This window comes from Vanacampus margaritifer, chromosome 1 (assembly GCF_051991255.1).
Source record: "Vanacampus margaritifer isolate UIUO_Vmar chromosome 1, RoL_Vmar_1.0, whole genome shotgun sequence".
In the NCBI taxonomy this organism is placed as follows: Eukaryota; Metazoa; Chordata; class Actinopteri; order Syngnathiformes; family Syngnathidae; genus Vanacampus; species Vanacampus margaritifer.
Genome location: NC_135432.1, coordinates 2,317,501 through 2,329,188, shown reverse-complemented (window position 1 = coordinate 2,329,188; position 11,688 = coordinate 2,317,501). Strand labels below are relative to the sequence as shown.

Below are 11,688 nucleotides of genomic sequence, written 5' to 3'. Positions count from 1 at the left end.
GATGATATTCTATAAATTCAACAAATAAAAACGCGACAATTAAAATCATTCCAAGTACACGATACAAAGTAGTTTTATTTGACCCCGAAAAAAAATCATGCGTTATATTTTTTCTTCAAAGGGAGCAATCAAGATGCTCAAATAAAAGGCAAAATGACTTAAAGGGAATGTAAACCCAAAACTGTTCTTTACACTAATAAGTTCTATGCAACCCCACTAATCTAAACACGGCATTCTGATAAATATGTTGTGTTTGTGAAATATGAATTAAGCAACACAACCCACCCAGTTATAGCCATCACAGGTGTGGCCATTTTGCTGTCAACTGAAATGAAACATTGCCTAAAAGGCTCAGACGCTCAGGTAACAACCAATCACGGTTCACCTGTTTCCTGAGTTTGGTCATGTGATGTTAGGAAGCTGAGGTGCGATTGGCCCTAAGACATCTAGTGTTCATATCTATGGATAACAATTGGTGGGTTTTGCTTCTTAATTAATAATTCCACAAACATAATATTGATTAAAATCCCCTGTTTAGACTAACGGGGGCCCGTACAACGTATCGTTGTAAAGAAAATGTTTGGGTTGATTTCTCCTTTAATAGTGTAGGGCAAGTTTTCTAATCTTGTCACAATTGTTGCAAATAAGATGAAGCATTTTCACAGCTTCTTCTCCTCAAACAGCTTCTTCCATGCAGGCATTATGTGCTCATAGATTCTCTCAATCTGCAACACACACACATGCACACACAACTGTCATTTTATGACTTTCGCCTCGTGATGCAGCCTCACATGGTTGCACAAACATATTTGAGTGACATCATTTAACCATCGAGAGCTTTGACCTGATTAGACTTTTTGACTCCGTATCTAAAGAGCGTGGCCTGGTGCTCGCTGTTGTGGAACAAAATGTCAAAGGTCACTTCCTGTCCCATCATGTCATCGATGGCCTGTTTCACAACGCTGTGGAAATCTTTGGCCGGGAAGCAGTCATCCAGCATGTTGTTCACCTAAACAGCACAAAGATTTTCGGAGTCATATGCATGTTGAAGCCGCACTCATAGATCACGTGAACTATATCACCTTGTACTTCTTCCCAAGCAGCTCGATCGGATCTAATTTGACTTCGGAACGTAGGGCCCGGCCAAAGAGAGGGAGCTTGGAGTCAGAATCTGTGCAAGCACGTAATCCTTAATTAAAAGGGTAACTTGAACTTCAAAAGCAAAACAAATGCAAATGTACAGTTGATGACATACCCCTGGATTTTTTTTTAAACCCAATTTATCAACTAATAAATTACTTGTTTTTTGACAGATTAATTAATTATTAAAAATAATTAGTTATAGCACTAATTTCTTTAGACCATAGCATATTTTCCCTCATGTTTGATAGATTTTGTTAAGGTCCAATGAAGCCAATGTTTAATTCTTTGGCCAAAATTCTAAAACGTATGTCTGGCGCAAACACAACATTGCTCATCATACCTACAGCGAAGCATGCTGTTGGCAGAATCATGCTTTGTTTTTTGTTTTTGTTTTTTACTTTACAATGTGGAGGGAATACAGCATCAGGAAAAGTCTACTAAAACATCCACACTTTATATGGGCTTAATCAGAGGCATATTCTATGGTGGCCGTTCTGTTCAGATTAAACCAGTTGCGGCTGCTCTACTGCTCAACTGAGTCACTTTGAATAAGCAATGAATGATCAAAATGAAATATTAAAGGGACATTCAGCGCCATCTAGTGGTGAAATAATATTTATTCATTTTAAAAAACAAGTGTTTGTCAATAGTATGCAAAAATATATATTGCATTGCATAAATGTGTATATAATCGTCAGTCTAGTAATCACTAATGCTATTATATGGTGGTAGTCTCACTTTACTAGAGCTTCCATCTTCCTGCTACGGATGGCCAAAGTACAACTTCGCTAATGTAGTTAGCCCAGGTGGTATTGCACATAGCCGCTCTTGTTAGCTTCTCTGGCTAATTCCGGCTCGCTCGGTCTTTTGGCGTCGCTCGCCGGGCTTCACAACGGCTGCCGAGTCTCCGAGATTCTCGTTTGCTCACGCAAAAGAAGAATTGGTGGTAGGCTTGTGAAATGTGGTCTCTCTGACGTGCTTTTGCCTGCTTCTAAATGCTAGACTTTGACCACTAGATGGCGCTAGGGATCACTCCCTTTAGAAAATACATGTACTGTATATCATTTTTTTTAGATGAGCAGGAAAATTAGTACAAGGTTAATCACATGTGCAAGTTTTTGAGCTTTGTTGTAATGTCTTTCATCATTATGTGGCTACATTATGTACTGAGGTGTTTTTTTCCCATATCCCACACTGTGCTCCCCCATTTAGGGCAAGCATAGTTTAGGAATGATCTCCCTCCCTTTCTCATCTAAAAAATGGAGTTCCACTGCATTTAATCTAAGTTGGAATATGATTTATTTTTCTTTCTTTCTTTTTTTTTTTTTTAACTCATTCACTGCCATAAATTCATAAAAAAATATATATATATATATATATATATATATATATATATATATATATATATATATATATATATATATTATAAAAAATTAGGGGCAGGAGGCGATTACAATTTTTATTGTAATAAATCGCATGACTTCACTAGTTAACTCACGATGAATCACAAATTTTACATCTGTTGTAAATGTTCAATGAAAAAAATATAGGTTTTCATACTTTTGTTAACAAAAGTGGGATAAAAAATGTTAAACTAATAAAAATAGTTAAAATAATTTTTGGATGTTTATAACCGTCAATGGCAGTTAATGAATAAAATAAAAAAAACGCGAAGAAAAATTGTAAAAAATTCGGGGCGTCAGGCGATTAAAGTTTTTAATCGTAATGTAAAATGTGTGATTAATCGCAAGTTAACTAGTGAAGTCATGTGATTAATCTGTTCCAAATGTACAATAAAAAAATTCTAGGCTTTCATACTCTTGTTAACAAAAGTGGAAAAACAAGTGTTAAACTAATAAAAAAATAGTTAAAATAAAATATTGACGTTTATAGCCGCCAATGGCAGTGAATGAGTGAAACACGTGGTATGCAGACTTTTTAAATGCGTTACCTCGAGATGTCAGGTGAGCCACGTAGCGAACGCCGTCCCTCTCCCCGTAGTAGATGGCAAAGTGGGAGAAGTACTTGTTCCTCGGATACTCCACGATGTCACCAGGGAACATCTTGGGTGGGTAATGTTTCGCCAAAGACTGGACAGACAAGAGACATACATTTGTTGTCTACTGAAAAAAAGAGCAGGTTTGTTGCTCACCTGGCCCATGTTTTCAAGCCGTCAACGCGCATCTGTTGTGGTCCAGGCTGAAGTGGCAAATTGAGGATGTGTCAGTCACAACATGGCAACCCCACCCTGGCCGTGGTACAACATTTGTTTATGGCCACAATGGCATCTTAGTTGATGGCTGAGTGCTCTTCACTGCATGCGGAGCAGCTGTTTCCTGCTCACCGGGTGAAAACGGGAAGTCACGGTTGATATTTTTACACTAAACTCATCTCGCACAACACTTTTAAGCATCTTAATTTTTATTCAATAAAAATGCTTGTTTCTTTGGAAAATGACATCAGAATGTATCAAAGGTGAACAAAGATCGACATCAATATTACGAAAGGCAGCCAAAATCAGACACAACTGATATCAGCATTACAGTCTTTCGGTTTTTTCAAAGGCACAAGAATTCAAGTGTTACCTGAGATGGACTGAAAGAAGTCCCAGACGTTTCATATCAGTCTCCAGTCTTATTCGTCTCAAGGTATTACGTCTTGGGCAAGTCAAGTCACCTTATTAATATCATGTGGTCGTCACAGAGGTAGAAAACGATAAAGTCAGATCATCTCATTATTGGATCATTTAACCCAGGGACGGGCAATTTAATGCTGCAGAGGTCCAAATAGGACCACACACTTCGTAACCAGATGTGTGTGTGGGGGAGGGGGGGGGGAGTCATTTTAGATATGGGCAAAATACTAGGAGTGTGCCAAAAAATCAATTCTCATTTAGTACGATTCAGAATCCATTGTAAATGTCCCAAAATCGCTTTTATTGAAATGATTTTATACTGTCTTGCCTTTGTGTGTGTGCCTTTATTTTGAGCGCTGTTCATGTTGTACCCGGTTTGGCCACTGAGGGGCAGTGTAGTTCCACGCGGTCTAATACACTGTTAAATTGTAGCCACATTAGAGAGTAGAAGAAAAAGTCAAGATCAAGTTATTCCAATAAAAGTTGTTTTTTTGCAGTGTGGAGCCGTTCTTTTGAGTGATAAAAGTGCCGCAAGTAGCGCGCTAATTAGCATTAGCGATTCAGACTGGAGGAGATCATTGCAATTCCTTTCATATCAATAGATTGAGGCAAAAATCATTGTCAATCAAATCATTTTGAATCCAAAACGTTCTTAATCGAAAATCGATTCTAAATCGAATCGCAGACCCAAAAATCGGAATCGAATCGTGAGACATTCAAAGATTCCCACCCCTACAAAATACGTGCATATTGCTGGTGTTGGGCCAAAACCTTGTCCCTCCAAAATTGTCACTTTTCGGGAGATCCCCAAAAATGTCATGTTAGTTCAACAATGCATCATCAAAGAGAGCAAGACATTTTTAATATTGTAGCTTGGTTGACCATTTGTAAAAATGACACCTACACATGTGGACTGTCCAAAGGTATACGTTTTTGAAAGATCTTAAATTGACCAACTTGTGACTTGAGGCCGGTGATATGTGCAAAATGTGTGTTTTTCATCATACATTTCTCTTTATATATCCACAGACTGTATTTATTTTCCAGTGCAAAAGGGGTCACTTGCATAAAAATTACCATTCAAGGACAGCACAAAACTGAACAAGAACTCATTTTGTGTGTTTTTTCACATTCAACCTACTCAAAATTTTAATGTTATTTATGTTATTTATAGGTACTCTGTCGTGCATTCATTCCTAATCCGCAAAAAAACAACATTAGGCCTACTTAAGCACTGTCGACTCACTGTGGCCTATAATGACACCTTTAGGCTTTGGCTGAGGGTGCCCACATGGTACAATGCAAGTAAGTTGCTTGTTAATGCTCACATTCCCACGTGTGAGGTACTGCAAAGACAGTTGATATTTAAATGTATGCAAGCCGTATGGGCCGCTCATCTCTGATCCAACCTTAAGGTACAGTTTTGTGTTCAAAATAGACCCACCCACCCCCTTTTTTTTTTTTGCGATGTATGGGGAACACTGCACTGCACCTTATATTGTATATTGTAAATGAAGAAAAATCACATTTCACAGAAAATAAAGAGTGTTCGGGAGGGGGGGAAAGCAGTATCTGAAAAAAATTTTCAACTTTAAATATTTTAATATTTTATTTAAATAGTTACTTTTTCAGACAACTATAACTCACTTTTCAAAAGTAACTCGAATGGACACATTTTTTTAGTTTGGAATTGAAATGACCTTTTTAACCCCTTTTATTTTTCTTATTTCCCAGTTCCTTTTATTATATTGTCTTTTAGCTGTTTTTGCCTTTTAATTCTGCTTTCTTTTAGCTGTTTTTAGCCCCGGGTGTTTCCTGGGTGCCTTTCTTCACAGGGTTTCTCTGTGCCCCACCCTATGTTCATGTATTTATTTACTTATTGTGGGTGGGGGGTATGTGTGTGTTTTCCTATTTTTTGTATTAAGGATGTTTTAATTGTTTAGCACCTTGAGTTGCATTTTAAAGTATGAAAGGTGCTATATAAATCAAATTGATGGATTAATCCGTTTGTCCCAGCCGAGGCCCTGCCGGGGCAGCGCCGGGTGCCAGCTGTCCGCGCCATGTCCGTGTTTCCTCTGATGGCGTTTGTAGTTGTCCAAGTGTCCCGTGGTGTAGTCGCACTCGGCGCAGACGTACGGCTTCTCGCCAGTGTGTCGCAACATGTGCCTCTTCAAGTTCATGCTCTGGTTGCACGAGTAGCCGCAAACGTGACAGTGGAAGGGCTTGGCGCCCGAGTGGATGCGCTGGTGGCGCCGCAGGTTGGCCAGGTTGCCGCAGGCGTAGCTACACGACGGGCACTGGTACGGCTTCTCGCCCGTGTGCACGCGCAGGTGACGTTTGAAATTGTCCGGGTGGGAGGAGGTGTAGGAGCACTGCGGACAGCGCTGAGGTTTCTCCTCAGAGTGGATGTGGGCGTGGCGGGACAGATGTTTGGGGTAGTGGGACAGAAAGGGGCACCGGGGGCAGCGGTAAAGCTGGTTGCCACGCTGGTGGGACTCCAGAGGTCCAAATTGACTCCTTGAACCATCGACGCCATCTTTGAGCAGCTGGTCCGACAAGCAACGATGGCACCCCTGGGAAGGAAAACAAGCTTACAAACAAGGTCACAATTTTTTTTTACTGGGGGGGCTACATAGGAAGGAACACGCACTCTCTAACTAGATGTACAACAATTAATTATAATTATGAATAAATTATATATATATATATATATATAATAATTATTATTATATATGTATATATATATATATATATATATATATATATATATATATATATATATATATATATATATATATATATATAAAATTATGGACAAAATATGTGCATACATGCAAAACACTTGTACAATAAAATATTTTTTCCCTAAATTGTCATACTCTTGTTAATATAAAAGGATGGAAACATTTCAAAGTAATAGAAAGAAATGTATGCATCTTTTAGTCATTGATACCGTAATTTCATAATAATTCATAACATTTAGTAAAATTAAAAAAGATGTACTGTACTGTAAAAAAAAAAAAAATCAAGTGTGATATTGATTTGTGTTTAGGTCATTTTTTTGCCACTAGATGGCATCATTGCATTTGTAAGACATTGGTGACGGATCAGTGCATTTTCCTCGCATTAAAATTGCTATTCAAATATGGTACAAAACTGCAGAACAAGAAATCAACATTAAGTGCTAGAACTCATTTTGTGCATTTTTTCACAAACATCAACTCAAAATGTGATTATTTGCAGTGCAATCTTTGTTCTACATATCATACCAAATTTGCAAAAAAATAATAATATTGGCCAGTATATAAGAGATGCTGTGAGCAGAACCAAGCGGTGTCTGCCATCTAGTGGTGAATGCTGATATTGCAACATAAAACTGCAGTCAACCCGTTCACATTCGCAGTTCACCCATTTTTCAGTAGTTTATTTCATATTTTGGATTTTTTCCCCATGATTCCCAATTTTTTTTTTTAAAGCAACTAAATACTGTACTTATTTTCTTTTCGCCTCCCAAAAGAAAACAAAAACATTTTTTAAAATTGAGAAAAATAACACTATATGATATCTACTTAAAACATACAGTAATTATATAATCACAGAGAATATAAAACAATTATTTTGTCACAATTTTCCCCCTCAATTGTGCTGCATTCAGGTATGCACGGCTTGGCCACCTGGGGGCAGCAAAAGCCAGATTTAGCATTTATTGAGCCTTCTCCAACTCCACTCAGCTCAACAGCACAGCACTAATATTTGTGCTCAGATATCCGTTGCAGCAACACATAGACGCCAATTTTTATCCCATGTGTCTTTAGTTTGCCACTTTATGTTAGCATTCGGGTAGCAGAGGCTATCTTGTTACTTTCAAATGTTTAAGAATCACCTTCATGAGAGTTTTAGATCAAATATGACAACAAGTGTTTTCAATTGCAAAACTTATTTCACTATTTTTTTTCAGCAGCACTTGTACAGTGTTTGTATTTGTACCACCTTTTTTTTTTTTTTTTTTTACCACATATGAAGCAAAGATCTATTTGACGTGAACACACCTGTTTATGGCCGTCCTGGCCGTTCTCCATGTTGATGGCGTCCAGGTCAGCCTCCTCCAGCGTGAGGCCGCACAGCCGGCAGCACAGCGGGGAAAAAAGGACAGGCAGCGGGCCAGCGGGGGGGCTTAGTCGAACCTCAGTCTGCAGGTAAGCCGACTCCTGAGTAACTTGCAGCGTCAGGTTCGAGACGGCTAGGACAGGACAACCATGACGAAATGAGGAAGTCAACACTTTTTTTGTATTGTTAATCTCTGAAGGGCAATTTGCACTCTAGAATTAAATTGATTTCTACTCTTGTTGTACATCATACGCACAAGTGATGACTGCGTGACTGGGCATGTTGAGCTGTGTGGGGAGCAATTACTGTAGTTAGTAGTTGCCTTAACTAGCATCTTTCTATCAAGTTCAACTAGCTAAAATTGTATTTTATCCGCAGGACTCTACATGCTACTAGCGATAGGCCGATTATCGGCCAGGCAGATAATCGGCGTCGGTATTTAGCATTTTTGATGAATATTGGTATCGGCCTTTAAAAAAAATTTTGATTGCCGATAATAAAGCAATTTAAAACTGCTAACTTCATAAGACAAGTCATTTAAATTTTCACTAACTTTATAAGAGAGGCTGCTGACCTTGGAAACTCTTTGCGTTTGATATCGAAACTAAGATATGTAAAAATATAAAGGGATACTTTACAAATATTGTAATTTTCAGTAGTAAAAAGTTAATATTTTGTCTATCATGAGTAGATAACTTCATTATTTTTCATGTACAATTAACCTTTAACTCATTCACTGCCATTGACGGCTATAGACATCAAAAATTCATTTGAGCTATTTCTATTAGTTTCACATTTGTTTCCCACTTTTGTTAACAAGAGTATGAAAACCTAGAATTTTTTTATTGTACATTTAGAACAGATATAAAATTTGTGATTAATCGTGAGTTAACTTTTGGAAAAAAAGGTTATTAAAAATTAGGGGTGTCAGACGATTACAATTTTTTATTGTAATTAATCGCATGACTTCAATAGTTAACTCACGATTAATCACAAATTTTTATATCTGTTCTAAATGTACAATAAAAAAAAGTCTAGGTTTTCATACTCTTGTTAACAAAAGTAGAAAAAAAATGTTAAACTAATAGAAATAGTTAAAATGATTTTTTGACGTTTATAACCGTCAATGGCAATTTTATACTCCTGTTAACTCATTCACTGCCATTGACGCTATAGAGGTCAACGATTCATTTAAACTATTTCTATTAGTTTAACATTTTTCCCACTTTTGTTAACAAGAGTATGAAAACCTAGAAGTTTTTATTATTATTGTACATTTAGAACAGATAAAAAAAATTGTGATTAATCGTGAGTTAACAACTAGTGAAGTCATGCTATTAATTATGATTTAAAAAAAATGTAATCGCCTGACGCCCCTAATTTTTAATAATCTTTTCTTAAAAAAAAAAAACTTTAATTTTTTTTTTTACAAAAAAAAGATTCAAAATTAGGAATTTTTCATAATTAATCCCATGACTTCACTAGTTAACTCACGATTAATCACAAATTTTTATATCTGTTCTAAATGTACAATAAAAAAAGTCTAGGTTTTCATACTCTTGTTAACAAAAGTAGAATTTTTTTTTTAAACTAATAGAAATAGTTAAAAAGATTTTTTGACGTTTATAACCGTCAATGGCAATTTTATACTCCTGTTAACTCATTCACTGCCATTGACGCTATAGAGGTCAACGATTCATTTAAACTATTTCTATTAGTTTAACATTTTTCCCACTTTTGTTAACAAGAGTATGAAAACCTAGAAGTTTTTATTATTATTGTACATTTAGAACAGATAAAAAAAATTGTGATTAATAGTGAGTTAACTAGTGAAGTCATGCTATTAATTATGATTTAAAAAAAATGTAATCGCCTGACGCCCCTAATTTTTAATAATCTTTTCTTAAAAAAAAAAAACGTAACATTTTTTTTTTACAAAAAAAAAGATTCAAAATTAGGAATTTTTCATAATTAATCCCATGACTTCACTAGTTAACTCACGATTAATCAACATTTTTATATCTGTTCTAAATGTACAATAAAAAAAATGATTCTAGGTTTTCATACTCTTGTTGACGTCTATAGCTGTCAATGGCAGTGAATGAGTTAAAAAGGCATTTTGCCACTGGTTATCAAATTTTGGACAACTTTACTCTTTTTCATTTAACTTCTTAAGGCACGCTAATGACCCTGGTATTTTTGGTTAAAATTTTCTAACAAAGACTGAACTGAACTGCAAGGTGGAAGTGCTAACCACTCGACCACCGTGCTGCTTTCCAATTCCAACAAACATAAGGACATGAAGATTGAAAAGTGAGTGAATAAACGATTCCAAATGTTCTACCTTTTTGGCTTTTGCCATTGACTTTTCTCCAAGCATCCTCGTCCCTCTTTGTCGGATGATCCAGCGTGTGCATGCGCTGGTGCCGGCGCAGGTTGCCAAGGGAACCGCAGGCGTAACTGCACTGATGGCAGCGGTATGGTTTCTCTCCCGTGTGCGTGCGTGCGTGGCGCTGCAGGTTGACAAGCTGGATGGAAGCGTAGGGGCACACGGGGCAGCGGAACGGTTTCTGGCCGTCGTGGATGTGCATGTGGCGTTTCAGGTGGTTGGAGTAACGGGAAGTGAAGGTGCACCGTGAGCAGGAGTAGACTTTATGAGGAAGGTCGCCAGTTGCGCCCAATTGACTTCCACTCCTTTTCTCTCTGTCGGACGCACCGCAGAGGGATCCGTCAGCCATCTTGGCATTTGACACCTGCGTGGACTTGGAGGCGGCACCCTGGACACCCCTTTCACAGGTGAGACAGTAAAGCTCTGAGTCCACTCCTGCAGGGGAGGCAAATCATTCTGATGAAGTATGTGTGATGTCATAGTGAAATGCAACAGGGGAGGAAGTGAGGTTACCAAGATGGAACCCGGCTCCCGGTGGCGTGTCACAGAGTTGACCGCAACTTTTACATGAGAGGAATGGTGGCAATCGTGCGTCTGTTAGCCCTGCAGACTCCTCCTCCGCACGGAAAGAAAATAGATCTGATCGTAAGACAAGAAACGCTTTAATATTCTGGCCTTAACAATTTGTGTTGCGTGGACATCACTGACCAGAATCTGCGTCTAAACTCATCATTTCAGAGTTGCCAAAGGCCAATTCGCCACTCAGCAGAATGTCATCGTCCAGAATCAGACAGCCCGCGTTGCACGTCACGCCATCTTCCAGCTCCACTGGGAACAAAATATGCGCATCGCGTTTGATCTTACCACTGTACAAACTTGGAGCCCCAGTAAAGGGTCCGACATAAGACTTTTGAGAGGCCCCCATGAGCTAAGTCGGGGGTCTGCACTGCAACCTGCAGCTCAGGAGCCAGATGAGGCTCTTTAGTCCCTCTCCTGTGGATCTCTCAAAAGTTTGTAGCACAATTTTTCTCTATACATATTTATTTGCATTTTTTAGATAAAATATTCTTTAAATGACTTAATGATTTAGAAAAATTAAATATTCCAAAAAAGGTAGATGAAAAAGTTTCTTTTTTTTTTTAAGTTAAAAAAAAAAAAAAAACTCCATAAAATGTCCAAGAAAATTACCATTAAATGTGCACAAAATTGTCATAAATTTCAGATTTTTTTTTCGCAAAAAGGCATTAAAATGCTGGGGAAAAAAGCCATAAAATGTCCAAAAAGGAAGAGAGGCAGAAAATTACCATATGTCCATAAAATTGCCAAAAATGTCCTATTTTTTACAAAAAAGCAGAAAAGTCTGAAATGTATGAAAAATGAAGTATGGAAAAAAATGTCCAAAAAGTGTCCATAA

The 11,688-nt window shown here is 37.6% G+C and overlaps 2 protein-coding genes across 4 annotated transcripts in view; both read right to left on the bottom strand.

Annotated features, from left to right (window-relative positions):
* Positions 1–48: 48 nt before the first annotated feature.
* Positions 49–4,472, bottom strand: plaat1l (phospholipase A and acyltransferase 1-like). Its single transcript, XM_077566930.1, has 6 exons — positions 3,729–4,472; positions 3,296–3,479; positions 3,095–3,233; positions 1,083–1,171; positions 845–1,009; positions 49–725 (listed from the first exon to the last, which is right to left on the bottom strand). The coding sequence occupies exons 2-6, from the start codon at positions 3,302–3,304 to the stop codon at positions 660–662; spliced, it is 468 nt and encodes a 155-aa protein (XP_077423056.1). The 5' UTR covers positions 3,305–3,479; positions 3,729–4,472; the 3' UTR covers positions 49–659.
* A 146-nt stretch (positions 4,473–4,618) lies between these two features.
* The window catches only part of LOC144052628 (zinc finger protein 513-like), a 10,941-nt gene continuing 3,871 nt past the window's right edge, over positions 4,619–11,688 (bottom strand). For all 3 annotated transcript variants that reach the window (XM_077566898.1, XM_077566880.1, XM_077566890.1), the window contains 5 exons: positions 10,983–11,102; positions 10,788–10,913; positions 10,230–10,709; positions 7,828–8,018; positions 4,619–6,351 (listed from right to left, as the gene is read on the bottom strand). In XM_077566898.1, the coding sequence (XP_077423024.1) occupies positions 5,764–6,351; positions 7,828–8,018; positions 10,230–10,709; positions 10,788–10,913; positions 10,983–11,102 (1,505 nt within the window). In that variant the 3' untranslated portion in view covers positions 4,619–5,763. The remainder of the gene's footprint in view (positions 6,352–7,827; positions 8,019–10,229; positions 10,710–10,787; positions 10,914–10,982; positions 11,103–11,688) is intronic.

What these genes read in the sequence shown, in the direction of transcription:
- plaat1l (XM_077566930.1), bottom strand. An exon ending in GGCTCACCTGACATCTCGAG is followed by an intron (nt 1,172 to 3,094) that starts GTAACGCATTTA and finishes GTGCTTGCACAG; the next exon opens with ATTCTGACTCCAAGCTCCCT. An exon ending in GAGTCAAAAAGTCTAATCAG is followed by an intron (nt 726 to 844) that starts GTCAAAGCTCTC and finishes TGTGTGTTGCAG; the next exon opens with ATTGAGAGAATCTATGAGCA.